General features: G+C 32.6%; 2 protein-coding genes across 2 annotated transcripts; both read left to right on the forward strand.

Annotated features, from left to right (window-relative positions):
* Positions 1 to 8,549: 8,549 nt before the first annotated feature.
* LOC143058839 (uncharacterized) lies at positions 8,550 to 17,159 on the forward strand. Its single transcript, XM_076232316.1, has 10 exons — positions 8,550 to 8,916; positions 9,733 to 9,864; positions 10,522 to 10,672; positions 11,241 to 11,487; positions 12,608 to 13,142; positions 13,530 to 13,716; positions 14,020 to 14,277; positions 14,641 to 14,812; positions 15,300 to 15,448; positions 15,997 to 17,159. Exons 1-10 carry the CDS (start codon positions 8,671 to 8,673, stop codon positions 16,224 to 16,226), a joined length of 2,307 nt encoding a protein of 768 aa, XP_076088431.1. The 5' UTR covers positions 8,550 to 8,670; the 3' UTR covers positions 16,227 to 17,159.
* Positions 17,160 to 18,714: 1,555 nt separating this feature from the next.
* LOC143059421 (uncharacterized) lies at positions 18,715 to 27,568 on the forward strand. The gene is given in 11 exon segments (XM_076232910.1): positions 18,715 to 19,311; positions 20,128 to 20,259; positions 20,917 to 21,067; positions 21,635 to 21,881; positions 23,002 to 23,416; positions 23,419 to 23,535; positions 23,921 to 24,119; positions 24,423 to 24,680; positions 25,049 to 25,220; positions 25,708 to 25,856; positions 26,406 to 27,568. Coding segments are annotated over 11 exon segments (2,571 nt in total). The 5' UTR covers positions 18,715 to 18,810; the 3' UTR covers positions 26,636 to 27,568.
* Positions 27,569 to 27,813: the final 245 nt, after the last annotated feature.

A 27,813-nucleotide genomic window follows, 5' to 3' on the forward strand; every position in this document is an offset into this window, starting at 1 on the left:
TATCCCCCTCCCTCCCCCACCCTCCCCCCCCCAAAAAAAAAAACACCAAACAAACAAGCCCGCAATACTATTGTCATTCTTATAGTCAACACTCAATTATTCACAAACAAATGTGTTTTAAGCTGCTAAAGACATGATTCAAACGCTCAGAAAGTCCTTTGTTCTATATTTATGCAAAACCTTTCACATTTTTATTTTATGGGTTATTGTTGAAGGTCGTACGATGACGTATGGTTGTTAACACATACTTCCTTTGGTTTCTTATGGAAATTTGTCCATTGACAACAAACATACCACATCATCTACATTATATTAAGTATTGTATAAATTACAACGTATTTTGGTGATCTTGCAAAATGATCGTAATCCCGAATCGTAAACATTAACAGGCCAATAAATAAGATTACAGTTAATTTCATTTTTTTTTTTTAAATAGGGGTATTTTTTCTCTCATAATAACAGTAAACAGATTCACAACAATGTCAATTTTTAAGAAAGCAGACAACAGCTAATTAGTCAACAACAGTACAGCATCAATGCTCTTGAATATATGCCACTTTTAACTAAAATATAAAAGCACAGAACCAGGACATAGGAGCACAGAACCAGGACCGTTTTTCTTATCACCAGCACAGCGTCAGGACAATTCCATTTAACGAACTTGCACGACTTTTGCAATATAATATTGTTGTAATATACTTTGCACGGTACTTATGACACATCAGAGAAAAATTAAGCAACAAAACAGTCGTTTTATTGCCGTTCTGATACAATGTAAACAAACCCACCAGCACAGAATCAGGACCCACCAGCACCCGTCAGGACCAAATCACCAGCACAGTACGTTCTCTCGCAGGACAACCATACCCACCGTGGTATGGATGCCTTTCATAGTATTACTGTTTTTAGTGCTCGTGGGTGCAATGACAATTAATTTACTTTCTTTTAAGATAAATTTCATATATTTCCATTCGTAAACAGATCACAGCAAACATGTACAAACATGTGTGTTACAGGAATGGATAGATTTACCTATTTCTAGAGAATTGCTGTCCATTGTTGGGAGACCAGTGATGCATTTAATTACAAATGTATGTATTGTGCAATGGTGGTCGTTGACGTATGCTTGGTCGTGAAAATGCGACATGATTCGTTGGAAAAGAGAAAATAGTTCGGACACCGCATGCGCAGACATCACTAAGAATAATTTTTTTTTTTATACATTTCCTACGTTCTGTTTCTATTATGACTATATCATACACAATATTAGTATTGCCTGGTGCATGCATTGATATATATACTTCGTGAGTATTAACAGACCAGGCTTAAACAGTAATGAATTAAAACGATTTGACTTTTTTAAATCGCTTGATATCTGTTTACAACAATCAATAAACTTTTTATATTCATCATTATTTTTGATATACAACTTTAGTCTAAACTCATTCAGAAAATCAACAAAACAGATAGTTTATTGTAAATGAGATCAGTAAAGAATTCTTTTAGATGTCTGTTTAGTTCATGCATCAATGTAAATATAACGGACTTTGATGAGACTGTCGAACAAAATACCTGTACCAAGTCAGGAATATGACAGTTGTTGTCCATTTGTTTTTTATGTGTTTTGTCATTTGATTTTCAAATGTGATTAGGGACTTTCTAATTTGATTTTCCTCTGAGTTCAGTATTTTTGTGATTTTACTTTTTAGAAGAGGTTCACGTTTTCAAATGTCATGAAGACCTTGCACATTCTTAAATACGTAGTGTATTGGATATGTTTGTCGTTGTATGTAACGTTTGAATATATAGAAAGACAGATATCTGTATTCCTTCATTATTATTATGTTAGTAAATATGTCGTAAATTAAGGTAACTAACTTATAAAGATATACCTGTATTCCATCATTATTATTATGTTAGTAGTACAAATGTATTTGTCGTTAATTAAAGTAATAGACTTACAAAGATATATCTTGCTCAATCTGCATGGAAAATACACCAAATATAAAAAGAAGATGTGGTATGATTGCCAATGAAACATAAGTAGACAGCTCTCTCACAAGCAAAAAAACCCTTACTATAAAAATATAAATACATACGCTGCAGGCACGGGGACACATTCTACCGAATCCACACAGCACGAGAAACAAACCCTACATTAAATATAAAAAAGAAGATGTGGTATGATTGCTAATGAGACAAAGACTATATAAAATACCAGATAAACATCCGCCCGTTCTTCATTCATCGCATTATAGATCTAGTAAAATAATACTACAGTGAAACCAGGCTATATCGAATCCAGCATAAACCGAAAACCTGTATAAACCAAACATTTTCTTAAGCACCGTCATACCAAATTGTATGTGTGAATCTGATAAAACCGAACATCGTACAAAACCGAACATAATTTAAAATCCCGAACAGGTTCGGTTTAAACAGGTTTAACTGTATTTGCCATTGGAAATTAAGGGTTTGATGGTATTTTTTAGTACTAGGTGCTTGGCTCTGTTTTGACCAGAATTGCATTTACATGTAGTTGAAATCAAAAAGATAAATGCAGGTATCTTTATTCGTTAAGCTATACCAATGTTTAAAGTACAATTAGTAAAACATTCCCATATTAAAATTGTACAATCCTTCATTTGTAACCAGTATTGCATTAAATCATGTATTGTTCAATGTTGCTATACAATTCAAGTTTTGTCTAACTTGTACACAATTCCGACATTTCCAATTAGATTGTCCATGTGTGAGTTCAAAGGATATATACGTGTAAAACAGCTCTTAAGAAGATAGAATACCCTAATTACCTTATATAATTACATGGTATAATAACTTTAAATTTGAACCCGGTATGTTTTTTCTTTCGAACATTTTGAGTATAAGACTTACCTGCCACAATTGGAATGTACAAATGTATTTAAACGAAGCAAAATAAGCGTACATACGACCTACTAAACCTCGAACGCAATCTAAATATATGTATAGCATCCAGAAATTAGACGTAGTTACTCTATCCGAATAGATTAATACTGTGAGATCGTTGAGACAAATCAGAATTAAGAAACTGAATGGGTCTATCAATACCTATGCTAAGTCAATCTTTAAAGACCCAAATGCTTCAAAACACTTGTCCTACCTCCATGACAAATATGGTGTTGTCCCCACATACATGTATAAAGCCCCAGCCAACATCGTCTTTGTGTGTAAAACTCATTAGCTGGTGAATATTAAATCATTGATAATTTATTCTTAGATGTATGATTAGGTTTTTTAAGTAATAAAAAAACGATGTGGTTGTTGTATGATTGCCAAGGCGACTACTCTTCAAGTGAACACATGTCACAAGAACTTTCAGCTGTAAGTCACTGTGCAGCTGTCTTCATCAATGCGTAAAGCCCATACCTCATATTAGGCTTTAAAGGCCCGGAATAACAAATGGGAGTAATTCAATCGCGAACAAGGATACTCGAAGTTTGATTTCCTCTACTTCAGTATTGTGTACATGTCTCTGGTTCCTAAAACTGGCCATTAAAAATACCTCTGTAGTCAATAGCATCTTTATTTTACAGTGTTTACAATGTACAAATCTGAGTTGACTTTTGGTTTTTTAACAAAGTTGATTTCAATCACAAAAATACGCAAAAACAATACAAATTGAGCGTATGATTTTTTATATACTCCAATCACTAAAATACTATGAGTAACGTATCTGTTGTTTTGAAATTGCAAGATAAAGATCATTAAACAAATATCTATTTCGTAAATTATGATCGACAGACATGTTTAGTTGAAGTTGAAATTTTGATATTTTAAATGTCAAAATTTATACATAGAAAGAAAAGTTCGTTGGTAGTTATATTCCCGTTACTATATGTTTCTTATACTCTCTTGTATGTTATGTTTTTGTACATGTCAGTAATCATTTGACCTACTTCTTCTTTTGAAGATACATTTCTATACGAGTTGATTTGAGAGCCATCAACTTCAAGGAAGTTACATAGCAAATGGTAACACTTGGTTTTGGTGATTCTGATATCACCTTTTTCCATGATATATGTTTGTAAAAATGGTGCCGAGTTGACGAAAGCTTTTGTATGAATCACTTGCCAACCCAAATAGTTGTTGAAACTGCGTTATAGGAAAATGGTCATTTGTTATCTTCCGAGATGCAGTACAACGCTTATTAAAGTATGGTGTCCGCCGCCATGACCATGGCTGAAAGAGAAAATAACAAACAAAAGTATGGACAACACAGTATAGAAAACTAAAAATGAGTAACACGAACCCCACAGATAGCTTGGGATGCTCTCAAGATCCTAAAGATTTATATGATAATCAAATAAAGCTGAAAGTCTCGCCTTCTTTGCTTACCATTGATTTATGTTAAAAGTCTACCAGGTGCTACTAAATATATTACATAATCTAACATTATTATAGATTTATAAATGAGGTCAAGGCCAAATAAATCATGTCAGACATACATATACAAAATTACCAAATATAGTTGACATGTTGCTTATGGTCATTAAAAACAGACGTAAACACAAAAAAAAACTATTATTGAACAATCAATCATGAAAAATACTAAACTACGCAGGAAATTTAAAAAGGAAAGTTCCTAATCAAATGATAAAATCAAAAGCTCAAACAAAAAAATAACAAATGTCATATTCCTATTAGAACAGGCATTTTCTTACGGTTAAGTTCAAGTGATATCTGCAGACATGTTCACCATACAATTATTCCAAATACCAAATATCTTTTTTGTAAGCAATGAACGTGGTTGTTGAATTTGATACACGCTATTTTGTGCTGTTTTTTTAATATTTTTTTTCTGATTAAGATTGTGACACGGCGATTACAGTACTGCTGTACCCCTATTTTGACAATTTTACCTATTAGGTCTGTTATGCTCACGCATCGTTGTAAATATGATTGAATTTGAGGCGACTGTCATACAAGTGAGAGGTTTAGCGCTATAAAACCAGGTTCAATCCATCATTTTCTACATTTAAAAATACCTGTACCAAGTCAGGAATAGGACAATTGTTGTCCGTTCGTTTGATGTGTTTTATCATTTGATTTTGTCATTTAATTACTTTGCAAAACCATGAACAATGGTCTTATGAATGATGGAAACTTCTTAAAATAAGGTATTTGCATACAGGTTATAAAGCATCTAGATCTTTTACATTCTGAAATATGATGCTTTATATAAACAGTATACCCCACCGCAGCCGCCGTCGTATAGTAATACCAAAGTCTTGCTTACTGCATTTTTAGTTACAGGTTAATTTCCTATTTTTTACAACTTCTAACAAGGGTACCAAATTTTTAATTAACGATAGTTTTTTCATGCATGTTCATGGTATAAATATGGCATTAAGGTATATTTGTTGCATTGGAAATTTAATATGAAAAGTTTAAAATACGGGATAGACTAAACTGATCAAAAACATTATTTTACTCCATTGGAGCATAACTTTTGCAAAATCAAGGGGCGACTCTGGCTTTAAATATAATAAAATCGCAGATTTTAGTTTTATACGAGTATATGATTTTATAGTTTTTCTTTTGCATGTTTTTTATGTCAAGATATGTGGACCATATCTATTATTTGTGTCTCTCTCACAAGGTAAAAATCTAAAAATCGCATAATTTACTGGAAATGTATGTGATTTTTTTTTTTAAACTTGTATGTAAAAGGATTTTTTTTCTTTCAACATTAACAAACACTTGTGTGTAAAATTCTACAAATATATAAACTTTGTATCAAAAACTAAATTTAAGGTTGAATGGACTATCGTTTTTTGACATAAGACATGAGATTTTGTAGGTGTGACTATTTTACAGTTTCATCCAATCAATTCTTTTAGATATTGAGTTGTTCTGTCTTGTTAGGCAACGTGGCGGAAGGGATAAATAACTCTAGTAAGGCTCTTAACTTTTGAACTAAATGTTGAAAATAGAAGGAATAGACAACCTCAAATAGTGTCTATCAAATAAAAAAAGGATAAAACAAAGAAAAAAAAAACAGAATTTTTCGAAGTTAGATATATAAATAAATTAAATATAAAAGAAAAAATTAAAAAAAATACATTGATAAATAAATAAATTAATTAATTAAAACAATAAAAAAAATATAATGTAAGTCGTCAAAACTATTCTAGCGATTTTTTCTAAATATTTTTTAACACATGGCAAATTGTACGAGAATTTTTATCTAATTCAAACTATGTATCCGTCTTTGAAAGCGTATATGACTTAAAGAGATCAATACATGTTAGTTTTTTTTACTGTATAGTTTTTTACGGTAATTTGTGTATTTTTAGGATGTGAAACTGAATTCTGACACATGTAAGTACATTCATTGATAATGATTGTTTTTAGTGGCACTTAAAATGTAATGCAGTATAATTATCTTTGATTTCTTTACAAAAAGTATTTCACGCAAAATAGATCATAGACATTTTACATTTGTTGTCATAACAACGAGAAATTGAATTACATTACAATCAATACATTAACTGTTGATACACTTGAGACAAATATATGTATATGAAATGCCTAGAAAGAAAATTCGTATGCAATTCCATACGTTGCACTGACCGTTAAACCAGTTATAGATAAAAACCAAACCATAGTATTGTAACGTGTAACCGGCGGATGTATTTTAATATGTTTACCCCGCGTGTTCGGACCAGTTTCCTTGGAGTTGAAGAGCAATCCAAAACTTCAAAAGTCAAAAAGTTTACGCTATACTACAAAATATAAAACAATTGCGCACTAGAAACAAATGCAACAGCCTTGTCATGATAGCACTAAGGCATGGTACATCAGTGTACACTCACTGCAATAGTGAGAGATTTAATGATCCTGTCAGCAGGTTTCAAATACTTCACTTAGTTTGAGTTTGACTAACCCTGCAGCTTGCTTTTAGACTATTCAATTTCGTTACTTTCTGATCTGTTCTAAATATCAATTATCTTAGTCACAAATGACAACTTTTGTTTACGCTACCCACTATTTATACTAGGAAGGCGGACCTCGAAGAGAGCACCTAACAACATATAGGAACCAGGGATACAGTTAATGATATTTTCTACGATAAGAAGATAAAATGAGTAAATTCCGAGAAAAATCAGAGAAGGTATAACTGTAAAACAACATTATAATATTCATTACCCTTAAGTTCGTAACAGTATGACATGTGGTTATATAAGAGCCTTCACCACGCTTTACATCTAGTTCATAATGCCATACAATATTTATAACATACTATTTTATTACATAGTGTATATAATAAAATTAACGGTACCAATTTTCTTGCACCAGATGCGCATTTCGACAACACATGTCTCTTCAGTGATGCTCGTGGCCAAAATATTTAAAATTCAAAGCTTATATAAAAGATGAAGAGCTTTAATCCAAAAGGTCCAAAAAGTATAGCCAAATTCGTGAAAGGAATCAGAGCTTTGCATGAGGGAGATACATTCCTTAATTTATAATAATTTCTCCTATTTTGTAACAGCAAATTTTAATAACACAAAAATCCGTATGTTCATGCCAGTACCGAAGTACTGGCTACTGGGCTGGTGATACCCTCGGGGACTAATAGTCCACCAGCAGAGGCATCGACCCAGTGGTAGTAATAAAATTAACGGTACTGTATGAGTCCGGATAAAAGGTTTACTGCTTTTAGTATAACTGTTATAGCTTTTATTTGTCATGATTTACTGTGTCTCATAAGCCTTTATAGGCTGGGTATTGATCCTTTTTTTATGATGTTGTTTTTTAATTTTATTGTAAATCAATATGTGACACTTAAGTTAACTATTAATTATCTTATCAATGTAAAGTTAATAGCGAATTAGTATCCAGTCGTCCTGACAGTAGGCCTTTTCACAAACATTCTTAAGTGTAAAATGTATCGTAAGTCTTAAATATTCCTTAACAATTCAACTAAATATTTATCGTAAGATTAATTTTACACTTAACATTTTTTGTGAAAAGGGCTAATGTATTAGAGTATACATCGTGGCTTCGTATACTTAAATTTTATAAAGTATATTGAATTATATTCCCTGTATAGACACTGGCATTTTATTTATTGTTTTAACTTAAAGTGCCATAGCAGTCTAAATGTCGAAATATTTTTTTATGGTTTTATCTCTTTCAAATAAATTAAGAATTCGATCGCAAAAAACCCGATTTCAAAATTCCGCGTATTAAAAAAGATATCCACACAGGTGAGTTTTGCATTAGTAATCACACCTAAGGCGATTTTATCAATCGGCAATTTCCGGAGAAAAACCGAAGTCTGACGTCACATTGTGAACACATGTACTTCCGATATTGCAAAATACCATAAACAAACGAGAATATATACGAACGATTTCATCTACGACAATGCCGAGAGGAGATCGCGGAGGTTCAAGTAGAGGCAGTGGGACGAGATGTGTAGCAGCTAATTGTAGGAACACAAATGCGGATGGATTTTCTTTGCATTCCTTCCCAAAAGACCCTAATCTTCGTAGAAAATGGACAGGGTTTGTGAAACTTAAGAGAGCCAACTGGGATGGACCAACGGAGTTTTCAGCCCTATGTTCCGTTCATTTTATCATTGATGACTTCCCATTCAGGCATAGGTTCGAGATTGAACATATGGGTAGAGCCCCGAAGAAGGCGAAGCTGAATGTTGGTGCTGTACCTACTGTACATAGTCCAAGTATTGCAAAGCAAGTTAGCATGGTTAAGGAGAAGCCTCTTGAAACAGAGCAACCTATACCGACGACCCCGAAACACACACTTCCACGTCTGGAGATGTTATCACCCTCAGAGACATCAACATGTCAAAGTTCTCCTCCAAAGAAGATCAGAAGAGGCTATATAAAAAGAGAAGCTGCAAGGGTAAACAACACTTTAAATTTCCATCATTTGTCCTGACTCCATGTCAAATTAGAAATTTTTGAATGCTTCAATTATTGTTAAACAGATATTAATATAATCCAATATTAATTCATAGAATGGATAAGCCTAGTCCAAATAATTATGACGTCTGGCAAGGCTATTTTCATTTTTTTTCTGGGATGCCTTCCTACGACTGCAAGGCTATTTTAAATTTTTTCTCCGACGTAGGAAGGCGTCCCAGAAAAAAATTAAAATAGCCTTGCCAGACGTCATAATTATTTGGACTAGGATAAGCCTTGTATTCATCAGTGACGGATCCAGATTTTTATTTATATGGGTGGTGATGATAGTCCGAATAATTATGACGTCTAGCAAGGCTATTTTTTTTCTTTCTGGGACGCCTTCGTAGTGTCGTAGGAAGGCGTCCCAGAAAAAATTTAAAATAGCCTTGCCAGACTTCATAATTATTTGGACTAGGGTGGTGGAGACTTCATTTTTGGGTTCTATTAGCAGTTTGAAAAGGGGGATCAGGCTTAGTTTAAACCACAAATCCCTGTAAATTAAAAAAATAAAACAGATAAATTGGGGCCTGGCCCCCCTCTGATCATTGCTAATAAATGTACTAACTTGACCTTGATACACATACATAACAATTCAACAATTAAGTTATTGGGAATAGCACAACTAATAAAGTACAAATGTAGAAATAACTGCACAAATTAAACAAATCAGATAAGGAAGTTCTCAGACTTCCCAAATTATACACTTCTTGTATTTGAACTCTTTACTATATATGTTAAAATATTTCATTAACAGTTAGTTGCTGATCACTATCAGAATATTAGTACTGTCAGTGAACCAGCTGAGGAGGACAAGCAGGAGACTTCTGTCAGTGAACCAGCTGAGGATATAGATCAACCAGACAACCATGTAATGGATTTTGAAGAGGTATGTTTATTTGCAATATAAAAATGGCAAAAAAGCAAACGCAAAAGTTATTGAATATTCAAAAGATGTGGTATGATTACCAATGAAAAAACTCTCCACAAGAGACCAAATGACACACATGAAATGAATAGCTATATGTCTTCTTCCAGCCTTCAACAATGAACCCATACCACATAAATATTTATGAAGGTGTTATGTATTTTTTTATATTGAAATAAAATATCTTGTGTTGATATCCATCAAGCATTAGCAATATCTAATTCTTTTTACTTTGATACCATATAAGTATCTCAGTGACTGTAAATATTTTTTATCCTAAGATAAGACGAGGTTTTGGTTATAAGCTTTATAGTCATGACTTACACTACTTACATTGTGTACATGTATGTATGTAGGGTTACCAGATTATTGATTGAGAACATATTTTCTAAGTTCATGTAATAATTAAATTTTAATATGTTTAGTTGGATTTTCATTCTTTATCTCCTTTCTGTTCTATATGGGATACTTGGAAAAAATCAAAATGAATGGATTTTTGTATTAATGAAATGTCTAGGACCTCTAAACAAAACCATGATCTTAAAATGACTTATGCATCTGATTTATTGTACAATTAGTTATATAAAGTATGATATTTATAAAATTTAAAAATTGTAGGTAGTAGAATATGAAGTTGATGATCCAAAACCAACTACAGCTTCATTTAGTTGCCAGGTCAACAAAAGACCAAAAAAGAGATCAAAGTATTGCCAGACTAATTCAAAGACCACAAAGTATCAGAAACCTGCAGTGAAAATGAGGACAATTGGTAATTTTCTTTTCTCTTTGAAACCTGTAATAAAAGTTCCTTACTTAAATGGTAGTTAAGTTAAAACATATTTATTTATAGCAACTTATTAATCCCTTTCGGATTCCACTTTGCGGTTGCGAGTGCTGCCTAACATTGTATAGAGGATTAACCTACTCTTACAAAATCTACAGGGGTGTTATATTTGTGTTAGAGATATGACTCTCTCTTAACAATGGTCAGCAATTTTGGGCCCCTCCCGATGGACTATCATTGTTTCTCAAGAACATACTTGCAAGTAGTGTCGAGGGAGATTCAAAAATTTTAAATTGTAGAAATTTCAGCATGTACACTGCGGTTATACTATTAATTTATTTTATGTAATTTTATTAATTCATTTGTGTTACATGTATGTGCATATAAAGCAAACAAACAGTGTTGAATCTCATGAATTTATTACCAGTGATTATTATTCTTTAACAATTTTTCACTAAACATTGGCTTATAGTCTGAGGAGTAGTACTTTGTAGCAAATTTCATTATAGAAACCTCAGTTTATTGAATGTCTTTATTCTGGTTTATTATTCAGGAACACAAACAGATGGTACAAATGAAATTCAGCCACCAAAGCCCTTGATGAGCGATGCATTTCAGCTGGTCCGACCAGATAATTTGAAACCTTTGACAATGCCAAGAAAGTCCAAAGAACATGCTCGATCATCAACCACCACCATTGATGAACCATTTTCCTCTCCAATGAAAGATGATCAAGAATCAGATCCTAGCTACCAACCTCTTTCACCTTCTTCAGATGATAATGATGAGCAGGAAATGAGGTACAATACTAAATGGGCTTTGCTCATTATTGAAGGCTGTATGACCTATAGTTGTCAAGTTCTGTGTCAGTTGGTCTCTTGTGTAGAGTTGTCTCAAAGGCAATAATACCACATCTTCTTTTTTATAAATATTGCAACAAATCCACTTTTTCAGATTCTAAAGTATATTGAAAGAAACCAGAGGGACAATATACAGTACTCACTGATCAACAACATTGTCAAGTTTAAAAAAGAAACATGTACTGAGTAAATGAAATTTTGTCTTAATGATAATGATTTTTAGGCAGGTTTCACTGTCCTTCTGTTTGACTTTTGAGTTTCAATTTAATTTCACAGTATTAAAGGGGCACTAGCTGTCAAATTCATGTTCACCGATTCTAATCAAATTCTTATATTTGATTTATAACAATGTAAAACATTTACCCAAACTATTAAAAGTCTAAATACATTGTAAAACAATAAGAAAGGCACAGACATGAAAATACGTAGCTCCGTTTCGTGTGTATTTTAGTGTAGACGCCATCTAATTATTTATCGAGTTGACCTCTATAGTCATCCGATGACCATATAAGCGATGTAAACATAAATATAGATATAAATAGATTAAGCAATCACGTGCTGTAGAATTATTCTAGGTCTATTTAATTTTATATGACAGATAAAAAATAAATGTTTATCATTGTTTTCACCTGTAATAGATTGTTTATTTGTGGATCGAACCAGTCAATCAAATCATTTACTTTGGTTTCACTTTCAATGTTTACATTCTCTTCCTTTAAATAACTTTACACATACAATTCACGTATTATCCATCTCAAGCTAAGGGGTTAAATTAAAGTTCACATGAATACGTATTAAATGAGGTCGAAGTATTCACTTGCAAGTGAATAACTCGTAATCAATGTTTTTTTGCTTATTTTGACAAAATTGAACATTATTGGCTACTAAAAAGGAATTATTATTTCACTATATGTATTTCATTACTGATTTAGCGAAAAAAAAAAATATATTAGGTTTTTGATATATCTCATAGCTAGTGCCCCTTTAAGAGTATTTCATAAATCAATCTGTTGACAAAGATTTTTTTAACATTCATTATTGTAAAATTTTATATTTCCAGAAACATACATGTACCTGTAGAAGAAGACAGCAATTTCGTTGTGTTCCAATCACATTTAATGGAACTATTTACCACTTGCACAAAATGTATGGCTGATACTGTTGGAGAAATAATGTACACTCGTGGGTCTATGGTGAAAATCAAACAAGAGTGTAAAATATGTTTATATGTTCGTTTCTGGTTTAGTCAGCCTTTTGTTGGAAACAAACCAGCGGGAAATTTGTCAATATCAGCAGGAATTTTGTTCTCTGGATCAGTACCAAGTAAGGCATTGAGGATGTTGAAATTTATGAATATTTGTGGAATCAGCATGTCCTCTTATATGAACCACCAGAAGTTTTACTTGTACCCTGCAATAGGACACGTATGGCACAATTACCAGAACGATTATGCCAACGATATTCAGCAGCAACAAAGATCTGTGACACTTGGAGGAGATGGTAGAGCTGACACTCCTGGACATTCAGCCAAGTTTGGCAGTTATACCATGCTTGATCTAGATGAGGGAGTTGTTGTTGACATTCAACTTGTACAGGTTAGAATTTGAATATAAAAAAAAGATGTGGAATGATTGCAAATGATACAACTCTCCACAAGAGATTAAACTGACACAGAAATTAACAACTATAGGTCACTGTATGGCCTTCAACAATGAGCAAAGCCCATACCACAGATTCAGCCAAAAAAAGTCCCCAAAATGACAATTCAAACAAGAAAAAAATTGGCCTTATTTATGTTAAAAAATTGAACAAAAACATATATTAAACACATAAACAAACAACAACCACTGAATAACATGTCTTGTACATGTATTAACTATAAAAAAAAAAAGTAGATTAACACATTTTTATTAGTTTTATTTTTAGGTATTATTTTTTTTTATTGGAAATTTATCTATATTTGTATTGGTTTATCCTTTCAGAGTAACGAAGTCAAAAGCAGTTGCCATATGGAGAAGGAGGGGCTTCAGAGGAGTGTGGAATTTTTTAAGCACCATAACATCAACATAAAAACACTGGTGACTGATAGACATGTCCAAATTAAAAAATGGGTCAGAGAGAATATGGAAGATACCACTCATGCATTTGATGTATGGCATGTAGCTAAAGGTAAAGACAGTTGATCTTTCATGTTTTCATTGACACATTCAAATAAAAAAAATCATTAACAGATGAATTCCTTGAATGATAATTTGACATTGACAATGATTGAAACATCAATGGTTAAACAAAATGACATGGGTCTTGCTCATTGTTGAAGTTTAACAAGTAGTGGCAGTTGCCAACTTCTTTGGTTTCTGGTTGAATGTTGTCTCACTATTATGAAAACCAAATGTGACCTTTTGATAAAATAATGAGAATTAATTATCATGCATTAACAGTGTTATAAAATCTTCAATTTTTGAATTGTAGGAATGAAGAAAAAACTATTTGCTTTATCGAAGGAAAAGGATTGTTCAGATGTGTCTCCATGGATCAAGAGCATGGTGAATCATATGTACTGGACCGCTGCTTCATCTGCAAACCTGAATGAAGACTTGATATTAGCAAAGTGGCAATCTATTTCCAATCATATAATTAACATTCATGATGGACATAGCACACTGTTCCCCTCTTGTCAACATGATGATCTGGAGGGAAGGGAAAGACACAAAAAGTGGTTAAAACCAGGTAAATGTACAGTCAAACCTTAATTACTCAAAGATTATTTTTCATTTAACATGCTGGAGGTTGGTCTTGTATGTAAAAATTTACATCTATTTTCATTTCAACATGTTCAAATTTGTAACTTGGATTGTTTTTTGTGATGGTCGTAATATTTAATTTAATAATCAATATAACCTATATAAGTAACAAATGTAATTAAATATATTTTATAAGAAAAGGAATATATTTTACAGAAAAACTTTGGAAATTAGTTGCAGCTGTATTTTTTCCCCTTTATATTATTCTTCTTTTACATAAATTTTCTTCCAAAAATTTTTAATTACTTTAAAGAATTGAAAACTAAATCTTAGTATCATTAATTTTCAGGTTCCAAAGTTTATGAAAAGCTGCAAGACATTGTCAACAGCAGGCAGATGAAGAAGGACATTCCTATGCTGTCATCTGGACAACAGACTTCAGAACTTGAGGGATTTCATTCAGTGGTGAATCATTTTGCACCTAAAATGATTGGTTTTTCATTCCATGGAATGCTTTCTAGGTAAATGTTTAATTGATAATGGATAATTTTAGAATATAGATACATGTATATGAAGATGTGGTATAGTGCCAATGAGACATCTCTCCATCCAAATAACAATTTATAAAAGTAAACCATTATAGGTCAAGGTACAAAAATGTATATGTATTAATATTTATTGATATTTTTGGTATTATTATTTATTTTTCTTTGCTTTCCATACCTCTATTTTCCATGGCACTTTAACTATATATAATAAAATTGAGAATAAAAATGGGAAATATGTCCAAGAGACAACAACCCAACCATAGAACAGACAACAGTAGAAGGTCGCCAATAGGTATTCAATGCAGCGAGAAATTCCCACACCAAGATATATATATATATATATATCGACTATAGCTAACATTCATATAAATGAAATGGTAAAATTGTGAAAATATCTAATAAAACTGAATACTACACAGTGCAATTTAATTCAAAACAATTTTTCCTTTTTTCCATCAAGGCAATGGCTTGCAGCAATGCATTTTAACGAGAACAGCAATCGGGACCATGCTTTCACACAGGATGGTAAAGCAAGATACAGGATAGTGTATCCTAAATACAAAAAAGGAGAGCACACTGTGAGAAAAATTCCAGTCGATCCCACATTTGGTAAGCATTACTACTTGTATCAAACTGATTATTAGCAACTTGCCCCCTGAAGAAATTGCCCTCCCATTGAAAAAAATAAGTCATCCTAGCTATTGTAGTCTTACAATAGTTATTTAAGACCCCTTATCATAATTTTAACAAGTTTTCATGTTGAAAAAGATTTTTGTAAGAGTTAAGGGACAAATGATGATGGATGCCAAGTGATGAAAAAAGCTTAATTGACCCTTAGGGTCAGGTGAAAAAATGTGTTTTCATATTAAAGTTACTATGTACAGTGTCTCTAAAATTTTAATACGTGTAATAGGTCTAAATCATTTGTATTTACTATATATACCTTTGTAAATTCCTATAATTAGGACACTAATTATAATACACAATTTAACTACATTCTATAAAACAAGAGAATAAAATTGTTATATTTAGTTTATATATGTACATCTGTAACAGTAGTTCATTGTTTGTTAGTGATTTTGGTCTTTCAGCAAAACCTTAATCATGTTAATTCAAAATTCAGCAAGGTCACTTCTTTCTAAATCTTTTTTTTTTAGAATATGTAGAGAGTCTGATGAAAACAGTTTTCAACATTGCAAAAGTCTCGCACATGAACAAGGAAGGTATTCAACTACTGGTAGATGTTCCACCTCCACTTTGTAGCCAGTACGAGAGACCAGACAAAGAAGAAGCCATACAAAGCCTTCTTGCTAGATTTAATCGCTGTCAGCCTCATGAAAACCAGTGTAGTTCTGGTGCAGATCAGGGAAGACAGTCCGGATCTTAAGTACCACACAAGATGGAATAACCACACGGACCTCTTTCCCTAGGAAATGCCAACACCACCGTACAAATTGTCTATATGCTGTGTAACGATTTCTCCTGAAATTATAAAAGATGTTCTTTTAATAAACTACAGCAGTAAATAATTCAAGCATATTCAGGATAAGATTAGATGCAAAATTTTATATTTTTATATATATTCACTTTTGAATAATAAATGGGGAATATTACCATGCACAAAGATAATGTCCTGCTTGAATATATTAATATATAAAGTTTTGTGATAATAAGTATTGTGTACAAGTTTCATACCATTTGATTGAGGCGAAATAAAGTTTGAGAATAAAAATCAATTTTGGTACATATGGACAGACGTACAATTAGACAAGGGTGAAATAAAGTTACTATGTATACAAAAAGAGCAAGTGTTGCATTTTTCAATGAGACGACATAGAATGCTTGTCATCCAAATCACACTAGCCAAGACTTCACATACTAAATATAAGCAATTATAAATTATATTTGATGCACAGCCTTCAACATAGTGCATTGATTCACGATTTAAAAAACATATTATTTTTATAAAATAGATTTTAAAAATAAACCAATATAAATGTTGATGTTGATATACAGGACTGAATTTCTTACTCATTTCCATGATCAGGATGCTCTCCATATTGCTGCCTATACTGGTAATAGGCAACTTTTAATACATGTATATCAAGGCACACTGGATGAAATCCCGGATGGTCTGTTATACAAGCTGTGTCAGGGTGTTCATTTTTCACGTCAACAATTTTTGTAACTTCACAACAGCAGACACACTCTCTTGCTGACGGCATAACTGCACATTGTCCACAATTACACCTTGAAGAAAGCAACAGATTTATTTTAGGGAAAAATAATAATATCCAAGATACAAAGGCATAAACTATATATCTTCTGTATGATTGATTTGAACATTCAAAGAAAGATTCATTTCTTATGAATAAAGTTGAAGTTTTCTTGTTTGAATTGTTTGACATTGTCATTACGGGGCCTTTTAGGAATGACTATGCAGTATGGGCTTTGCGCATTGTTGAAGGCCGTACGTTAACCTATACTTGTTAACTTTTTGTGTCTTTTGTTGAGAGTTGTCTCATTGGCAATCATACCGCATCTTATTTTTTATATTGTAGATACATTTAGGTCCCCCATAATAATGCAATGAGTTCTATTTATATCTTTGAAAGAAGAAACCGCAATAATATATTGAATATAAGCTATTGCTTCTCTTCATGTTATAATGCTGTATGTTTGTCCTTGATCCATGTTTTGCACCAGTATTAAAGATGTGTATATACGTATACTGAGGAGAGGTTGAATGGAAGTAGTTACATTGAATTTCTGTAAACAGAAACTTGTGTTGAATGTAGAGTTATGTATCAGGAAAAGATTCAAACAGTAAAGCATGCACATGCATGTATGAAGCTTGTCTGCTAGATTTTAATTTTCTGGTAGCCCTAGAAAGAACAGCCCCCCCCCCCCCCCCACACACACACTATAAAAGTAACGTATATATTTTTGATGTACACCTCTCCCATTGAGAATCGGTTCTAGTAATAAAATACGTTCTCTTTAATAGTTTTGGAGTTGTTAAATGCTAGGCGGCCGTCATAGGTACAGAAATGGTAGGTATCTCGATCACTTCTTTCTCTTTCAATATTTTAGTAATTTATTTATCCCTTTTACTTTGTAAGGGTATGCGTGAATATAGAAATTATCATTTATAAATTACCAAGAATTGTCTGCCAATCTGTCTTCATCTTCGCCGTCTTCTGGTTCTGACTCGTCAGAATTTGAGTTGTACGGCTCAAACTGGTATGGGATAATCCCAGGGTTGATCTGAGCCCCTGCCATGGCACCAGTAGCTTCTTCTAACTCCTCGTCCGAACCTGAGCTCCCGTTTTCTCCCATTTCAAATTCCGATGAACCACAGGACAGAGACAATTCATCAGAATCACTCTCAGAACTGTCGTGGTTATCGTCTTGATGTTTCGAAGTTGATGCAGATGCCATTGTTTATATTCTTTGTTCATAATGTGACGTCACGCATTCCTTTCTTGGAAAACCGGAAGTTATTCAGACTGGCACTCGGGACTTGTCGCAGACAGGTGCGATGGGAATGTTTAATGGGATGTAACATGCTTATTTCTTAATATTTTTTGTCGGGTTTTTTTCTATCGGTTTTAAATAATAAGTTCTTTTAAAATTTAATTTAAAAAAAAATAAAAAAAATACGTTCATATGGCACTTAAGTGCCATATCAGTCTAAATGTCGAAATATTTTTTTTATGGTTTTATCTCTTTCAAATAAATTAAGAATTCGATCGCAAAAAACCCGATTTCAAAATTCCGCGTATTAAAAAAGATATCCACACAGGTGAGTTTTGCATTAGTAATCACACCTACATGTAAGGCGATTTTATCAATCGGCAATTTCCGGAGAAAAACCGAAGTCTGACGTCACATTGTGAACACATGTACTTCCGATATTGCAAAAAACCATAAACAAACGAGAATATATACGAACGATTTCATCTACGACAATGCCGAGAGGAGATCGCGGAGGTTCAAGTAGAGGCAGTGGGACGAGATGTGTAGCAGCTAATTGTGGGAACACAAATGCGGATGGATTTTCTTTGCATTCCTTCCCAAAAGACCCTAATCTTCGTAGAAAATGGACAGGGTTTGTGAAACTTAAGAGAGCCAACTGGGATGGACCAACGGAGTTTTCAGCCCTATGTTCCGTTCATTTTATCATTGATGACTTCCCATTCAGGCATAGGTTCGAGATTGAACATATGGGTAGAGCCCCGAAGAAGGCGAAGCTGAATGTTGGTGCTGTACCTACTGTACATAGTCCAAGTATTGCAAAGCAAGTTAGCATGGTTAAGGAGAAGCCTCTTGAAACAGAGCAACCTATACCGACGACCCCGAAACACACACTTCCACGTCTGGAGATGTTATCACCCTCAGAGACATCAACATGTCAAAGTTCTCCTCCAAAGAAGATCAGAAGAGGCTATATAAAAAGAGAAGCTGCAAGGGTAAACAACACTTTAAATTTCCATCATTTGTCCTGACTCCATGTCAAATTAGAAATTTTTGAATGCTTCAATTATTGTTAAACAGATATTAATATAATCCAATATTAATTCATAGAATGGATAAGCCTAGTCCAAATAATTATGACGTCTGGCAAGGCTATTTTCATTTTTTTTCTGGGATGCCTTCCTACGACTGCAAGGCTATTTTAAATTTTTTCTCCGACGTAGGAAGGCGTCCCAGAAAAAAATTAAAATAGCCTTGCCAGACGTCATAATTATTTGGACTAGGATAAGCCTTGTATTCATCAGTGACGGATCCAGATTTTTATTTATATGGGTGGTGATGATAGTCCGAATAATTATGACGTCTAGCAAGGCTATTTTTTTTCTTTCTGGGACGCCTTCGTAGTGTCGTAGGAAGGCGTCCCAGAAAAAATTTAAAATAGCCTTGCCAGACTTCATAATTATTTGGACTAGGGTGGTGGACACTTCATTTTTGGGTTCTATTAGCAGTTTGAAAAGGGGGATCAGGCTAAGTTTAAACCACAAATCCCTGTAAATTAAAAAAATAAAACAGATAAATTGGGGCCTGGCCCCCCTCTGATCATTGCTAATAAATGTACTAACTTGACCTTGATACACATACATAACAATTCAACAATTAAGTTATTGGGAATAGCACAACTAATAAAGTACAAATGTAGAAATAACTGCACAAATTAAACAAATCAGATAAGGAAGTTCTCAGACTTCCAAAATTATACACTTCTTGTATTTGAACTCTTTACTATATATGTTAAAATATTTCATTAACAGTTAGTTGCTGATCACTATCAGAATATTAGTACTGTCAGTGAACCAGCTGAGGAGGACAAGCAGGAGACTTCTGTCAGTGAACCAGCTGAGGATATAGATCAACCAGACAACCATGTAATGGATTTTGAAGAGGTATGTTTATTTGCAATATAAAAATGGCAAAAAAGCAAACGCAAAAGTTATTGAATATTCAAAAGATGTGGTATGATTACCAATGAAAAAACTCTCCACAAGAGACCAAATGACACACATGAAATGAATAGCTATATGTCTTCTTCCAGCCTTCAACAATGAACCCATACCACATAAATATTTATGAAGGTGTTATGTATTTTTTTATATTGAAATAAAATATCTTGTGTTGATATCCATCAAGCATTAGCAATATCTAATTCTTTTTACTTTGATACCATATAAGTATCTCAGTGACTGTAAATATTTTTTATCCTAAGATAAGACGAGGTTTTGGTTATAAGCTTTATAGTCATGACTTACACTACTTACATTGTGTACATGTATGTATGTAGGGTTACCAGATTATTGATTGAGAACATATTTTCTAAGTTCATGTAATAATTAAATTTTAATATGTTTAGTTGGATTTTCATTCTTTATCTCCTTTCTGTTCTATATGGGATACTTGGAAAAAATCAAAATGAATGGATTTTTGTATTAATGAAATGTCTAGGACCTCTAAACAAAACCATGATCTTAAAATGACTTATGCATCTGATTTAATGTACAATTAGTTATATAAAGTATGATATTTATAAAATTTAAAAATTGTAGGTAGTAGAATATGAAGTTGATGATCCAAAACCAACTACAGCTTCATTTAGTTGCCAGGTCAACAAAAGACCAAAAAAGAGATCAAAGTATTGCCAGACTAATTCAAAGAACACAAAGTATCAGAAACCTGCAGTGAAAATGAGGACAATTGGTTATTTTCTTTTCTCTTTGAAACCTGTAATAAAAGTTCCTTACTTAAATGGTAGTTAAGTTAAAACATATTTATTTATAGCAACTTATTAATCCCTTTCGGATTCCACTTTGCGGTTGCGAGTGCTGCCTAACATTGTATAGAGGATTAACCTACTCTTACAAAATCTACAGGGGTGTTATATTTGTGTTAGAGATATGACTCTCTCTTAACAATGGTCAGCAATTTGGGCCCCTCCCGATGGACTATCATTGTTTCTCAAGAACATACTTGCAAGTAGTGTCGAGGGAGATTCAAAAATTTTAAATTGTAGAAATTTCAGCATGTACACTGCGGTTATACTATTAATTTATTTTATGTAATTTTATTAATTCATTTGTGTTACATGTATGTGCATATAAAGCAAACAAACAGTGTTGAATCTCATGAATTTATTACCAGTGATTATTATTCTTTAACAATTTTTCACTAAACATTGGCTTATAGTCTGAGGAGTAGTACTTTGTAGCAAATTTCATTATAGAAACCTCAGTTTATTGAATGTCTTTATTCTGGTTTATTATTCAGGAACACAAACAGATGGTACAAATGAAATTCAGCCACCAAAGCCCTTGATGAGCGATGCATTTCAGCTGGTCCGACCAGATAATTTGAAACCTTTGACAATGCCAAGAAAGTCCAAAGAACATGCTCGATCATCAACCACCACCATTGATGAACCATTTTCCTCTCCAATGAAAGATGATCAAGAATCAGATCCTAGCTACCAACCTCTTTCACCTTCTTCAGATGATAATGATGAGCAGGAAATGAGGTACAATACTAAATGGGCTTTGCTCATTATTGAAGGCTGTATGACCTATAGTTGTCAAGTTCTGTGTCAGTTCGTCTCTTGTGTAGTGTTGTCTCAAAGGCAATAATACCACATCTTCTTTTTTATAAATATTGCAACAAATCCACTTTTTCAGATTCTAAAGTATATTGAAAGAAACCAGAGGGACAATATACAGTACTCACTGATCAACAACATTGTCAAGTTTAAAAAAGAAACATGTACTGAGTAAATGAAATTTTGTCTTAATGATAATGATTTTTAGGCAGGTTTCACTGTCCTTCTGTTTGACTTTTGAGTTTCAATTTAATTTCACAGTATTAAAGGGGCACTAGCTGTCAAATTCATGTTCACCGATTCTAATCAAATTCTTATATTTGATTTATAACAATGTAAAACATTTACCCAAACTATTAAAAGTCTAAATACATTGTAAAACAATAAGAAAGGCACAGACATGAAAATACGTAGCTCCGTTTCGTTTGTATTTTAGTGTAGACGCCATCTAATTATTTATCGAGTTGACCTCTATAGTCATCCGATGACCATATAAGCGATGTAAACATAAATATAGATATAAATAGATTAAGCAATCACGTGCTGTAGAATTATTCTAGGTCTATTTAATTTTATATGACAGATAAAAAATAAATGTTTATCATTGTTTTCACCTGTAATAGATTGTTTATTTGTGGATCGAACCAGTCAATCAAATCATTTACTTTGGTTTCACTTTCAATGTTTACATTCTCTTCCTTTAAATAACTTTACACATACAATTCACGTATTATCCATCTCAAGCTAAGGGGTTAAATTAAAGTTCACATGAATACGTATTAAATGAGGTCGAAGTATTCACTTGCAAGTGAATAACTCGTAATCAATGTTTTTTTGCTTATTTTGACAAAATTGAACATTATTGGCTACTAAAAAGGAATTATTATTTCACTATATGTATTTCATTACTGATTTAGCCAAAAAAAATAATATATTAGGTTTTTGATATATCTCATAGCTAGTGCCCCTTTAAGAGTATTTCATAAATCAATCTGTTGACAAAGATTTTATTAACATTCATTATTGTAAAATTTTATATTTCCAGAAACATACATGTACCTGTAGAAGAAGACAGCAAATTCATTGTGTTCCAATCACATTTAATGGAACTATTTACTACTTGCACAAAATGTATGGCTGATACTGTTGGAGAAATAATGTACACTCGTGGGTCTATGGTGAAAATCAAACAAGAGTGTAAAATATGTTTATATGTTCGTTTCTGGTTTAGTCAGCCTTTTGTTGGAAACAAACCAGCGGGAAATTTGTCAATATCAGCAGGAATTTTGTTCTCTGGATCAGTACCAAGTAAGGCATTGAGGATGTTGAAATTTATGAATATTTGTGGAATCAGCATGTCCTCTTATATGAACCACCAGAAGTTTTACTTGTACCCTGCAATAGGACACGTATGGCACAATTACCAGAACGATTATGCCAACGATATTCAGCAGCAACAAATTAAAGATCTGTGACACTTGGAGGAGATGGTAGAGCTGACACTCCTGGACATTCAGCCAAGTTTGGCAGTTATACCATGCTTGATCTAGATGAGGGAGTTGTTGTTGACATTCAACTTGTACAGGATAGAATTTGAATATAAAAAAAAGATGTGGAATGATTGCAAATGATACAACTCTCCACAAGAGATTAAACTGACACAGAAATTAACAACTATAGGTCACTGTATGGCCTTCAACAATGAGCAAAGCCCATACCACAGATTCAGCCAAAAAAAAGTCCCCAAAATGACAATTCAAACAAGAAAACAAATTGGCCTTATTTATGTTAAAAAATTGAACAAAAACATATATTAAACACATAAACAAACAACAACCACTGAATAACATGTCTTGTACATGTATTAACTATAAAAAAAAAAAAGTAGATTAACACATTTTTATTAGTTTTATTTTTAGGTATTATTTTTTTTTTATTGGAAATTTATCTATATTTGTATTGGTTTATCCTTTCAGAGTAACGAAGTCAAAAGCAGTTGCCATATGGAGAAGGAGGGGCTTCAGAGGAGTGTGGAATTTTTTAAGCACCATAACATCAACATAAAAACACTGGTGACTGATAGACATGTCCAAATTAAAAAATGGGTCAGAGAGAATATGGAAGATACCACTCATGCATTTGATGTATGGCATGTAGCTAAAGGTAAAGACAGTTGATCTTTCATGTTTTCATTGACACATTCAAATAAAAAAAATCATTAACAGATGAATTCCTTGAATGATAATTTGACATTGACAATGATTGAAACATCAATGGTTAAACAAAATGACATGGGTCTTGCTCATTGTTGAAGTTTAACAACTAGTGGCAGTTGCCAACTTCTTTGGTTTCTGGTTGAATGTTGTCTCACTATTATGAAAACCAAATGTGACCTTTTGATAAAATAATGAGAATTAATTATCATGCATTAACAGTGTTATAAAATCTTCAATTTTTGAATTGTAGGAATGAAGAAAAAACTATTTGCTTTATCGAAGGAAAAGGATTGTTCAGATGTGTCTCCATGGATCAAGAGCATGGTGAATCATATGTACTGGACCGCTGCTTCATCTGCAAACCTGAATGAAGACTTGATATTAGCAAAGTGGCAATCTATTTCCAATCATATAATTAGCATTCATGATGGACATAGCACACTGTTCCCCTCTTGTCAACATGATGATCTGGAGGGAAGGGAAAGACACAAAAAGTGGTTAAAACCAGGTAAATGTACAGTCAAACCTTAATTACTCAAAGATTATTTTTCATTTAACATGCTGGAGGTTGGTCTTGTATGTAAAAATTTACATCTATTTTCATTTCAACATGTTCAAATTTGTAACTTGGATTGTTTTTTGTGATGGTCGTAATATTTAATTTAATAATCAATATAACCTATATAAGTAACAAATGTAATTAAATATATTTTATAAGAAAAGGAATATATTTTACAGAAAAACTTTGGAAATTAGTTGCAGCTGTATTTTTTCCCCTTTATATTATTCTTCTTTTACATAAATTTTCTTCCAAAAATTTAAAAAAAAATTACTTTAAAGAATTGAAAACTAAATCTTAGTATCATTAATTTTCAGGTTCCAAAGTTTATGAAAAGCTGCAAGACATTGTCAACAGCAGGCAGATGAAGAAGGACATTCCTATGCTGTCATCTGGACAACAGACTTCAGAACTTGAGGGATTTCATTCAGTGGTGAATCATTTTGCACCTAAAATGATTGGTTTTTCATTCCATGGAATGCTTTCTAGGTAAATGTTTAATTGATAATGGATAATTTTAGAATATAGATACATGTATATGAAGATGTGGTATAGTGCCAATGAGACATCTCTCCATCCAAATAACAATTTATAAAAGTAAACCATTATAGGTCAAGGTACAAAAATGTATATGTATTAATATTTATTGATATTTTTGGTATTATTATTTATTTTTCTTTGCTTTCCATACCTCTATTTTCCATGGCACTTTAACTATATATAATAAAATTGAGAATAAAAATGGGAAATATGTCCAAGAGACAACAACCCAACCATAGAACAGACAACAGTAGAAGGTCGCCAATAGGTATTCAATGCAGCGAGAAATTCCCACACCAAGATATATATATATATATATATCGACTATAGCTAACATTCATATAAATGAAATGGTAAAATTGTGAAAATATCTAATAAAACTGAATACTACACAGTGCAATTTAATTCAAAACAATTTTTCCTTTTTTCCATCAAGGCAATGGCTTGCAGCAATGCATTTTAACGAGAACAGCAATCGGGACCATGCTTTCACACAGGATGGTAAAGCAAGATACAAGATAGTGTATCCTAAATACAAAAAAGGAGAGCACACTGTGAGAAAAATTCCAGTCGATCCCACATTTGGTAAGCATTACTACTTGTATCAAACTGATTATTAGCAACTTGCCCCCTGAAGAAATTGCCCTCCCATTGAAAAAAATAAGTCATCCTAGCTATTGTAGTCTTACAATAGTTATTTAAGACCCCTTATCATAATTTTAACAAGTTTTCATGTTGAAAAAGATTTTTGTAAGAGTTAAGGGACAAATGATGATGGATGCCAAGTGATGAAAAAAGCTTAATTGACCCTTAGGGTCAGGTGAAAAAATGTGTTTTCATATTAAAGTTACTATGTACAGTGTCTCTAAAATTTTAATACGTGTAATAGGTCTAAATCATTTGTATTTACTATATATACCTTTGTAAATTCCTATAATTAGGACACTAATTATAATACACAATTTAACTACATTCTATAAAACAAGAGAATAAAATTGTTATATTTAGTTTATATATGTACATCTGTAACAGTAGTTCATTGTTTGTTAGTGATTTTGGTCTTTCAGCAAAACCTTAATCATGTTAATTCAAAATTCAGCAAGGTCACTTCTTTCTAAATCTTTTTTTTTTTAGAATATGTAGAGAGTCTGATGAAAACAGTTTTCAACATTGCAAAAGTCTCGCACATGAACAAGGAAGGTATTCAACTACTGGTAGATGTTCCACCTCCACTTTGTAGCCAGTACGAGAGACCAGACAAAGAAGAAGCCATACAAAGCCTTCTTGCTAGATTTAATCGCTGTCAGCCTCATGAAAACCAGTGTAGTTCTGGTGCAGATCAGGGAAGACAGTCCGGATCTTAAGTACCACACAAGATGGAATAACCACACGGACCTCTTTCCCTAGGAAATGCCAACACCACCGTACAAATTGTCTATATGCTGTGTAACGATTTCTCCTGAAATTATAAAAGATGTTCTTTTAATAAACTACAGCAGTAAATAATTCAAGCATATTCAGGATAAGATTAGATGCAAAATTTTATATTTTTATATATATTCACTTTTGAATAATAAATGGGGAATATTACCATGCACAAAGATAATGTCCTGCTTGAATATATTAATATATAAAGTTTTGTGATAATAAGTATTGTGTACAAGTTTCATACCATTTGATTGAGGCGAAATAAAGTTTGAGAATAAAAATCAATTTTGGTACATATGGACAGACGTACAATTAGACAAGGGTGAAATAAAGTTACTATGTATACAAAAAGAGCAAGTGTTGCATTTTTCAATGAGACGACATAGAATACTTGTCATCCAAATCACACTAGCCAAGACTTCACATACTAAATATAAGCAATTATAAATTATATTTGATGCACAGCCTTCAACACAGTGCATTGATTCACGATTTAAAAAACATATTATTTTTATAAAATAGATTTTAAAAATAAACCAATATAAATGTTGATGTTGATATACAGGACTGAATTTCTTACTCATTTCCATGATCAGGATGCTCTCCATATTGCTGCCTATACTGGTAATAGGCAACTTTTAATACATGTATATCAAGGCACACTGGATGAAATCCCGGATGGTCTGTTATACAAGCTGTGTCAGGGTGTTCATTTTTCACGTCAACAATTTTTGTAACTTCACAACAGCAGACACACTCTCTTGCTGACGGCATAACTGCACATTGTCCACAATTACACCTTGAAGAAAGCAACAGATTTATTTTAGGGAAAAATAATAATATCCAAGATACAAAGGCATAAACTATATATCTTCTGTATGATTGATTTGAACATTCAAAGAAAGATTCATTTCTTATGAATAAAGTTGAAGTTTTCTTGTTTGAATTGTTTGACATTGTCATTACGGGGCCTTTTAGGAATGACTATGCAGTATGGGCTTTGCTCATTGTTGAAGGCCGTACGTTAACCTATACTTGTTAACTTTTTGTGTCTTTTGTTGAGAGTTGTCTCATTGGCAATCATACCGCATCTTATTTTTTATATTGTAGATAC

The sequence above is a fragment of the Mytilus galloprovincialis genome, chromosome 14 (assembly GCF_965363235.1).
Source record: "Mytilus galloprovincialis chromosome 14, xbMytGall1.hap1.1, whole genome shotgun sequence".
NCBI classification, from domain to species: Eukaryota; Metazoa; Mollusca; class Bivalvia; order Mytilida; family Mytilidae; genus Mytilus; species Mytilus galloprovincialis.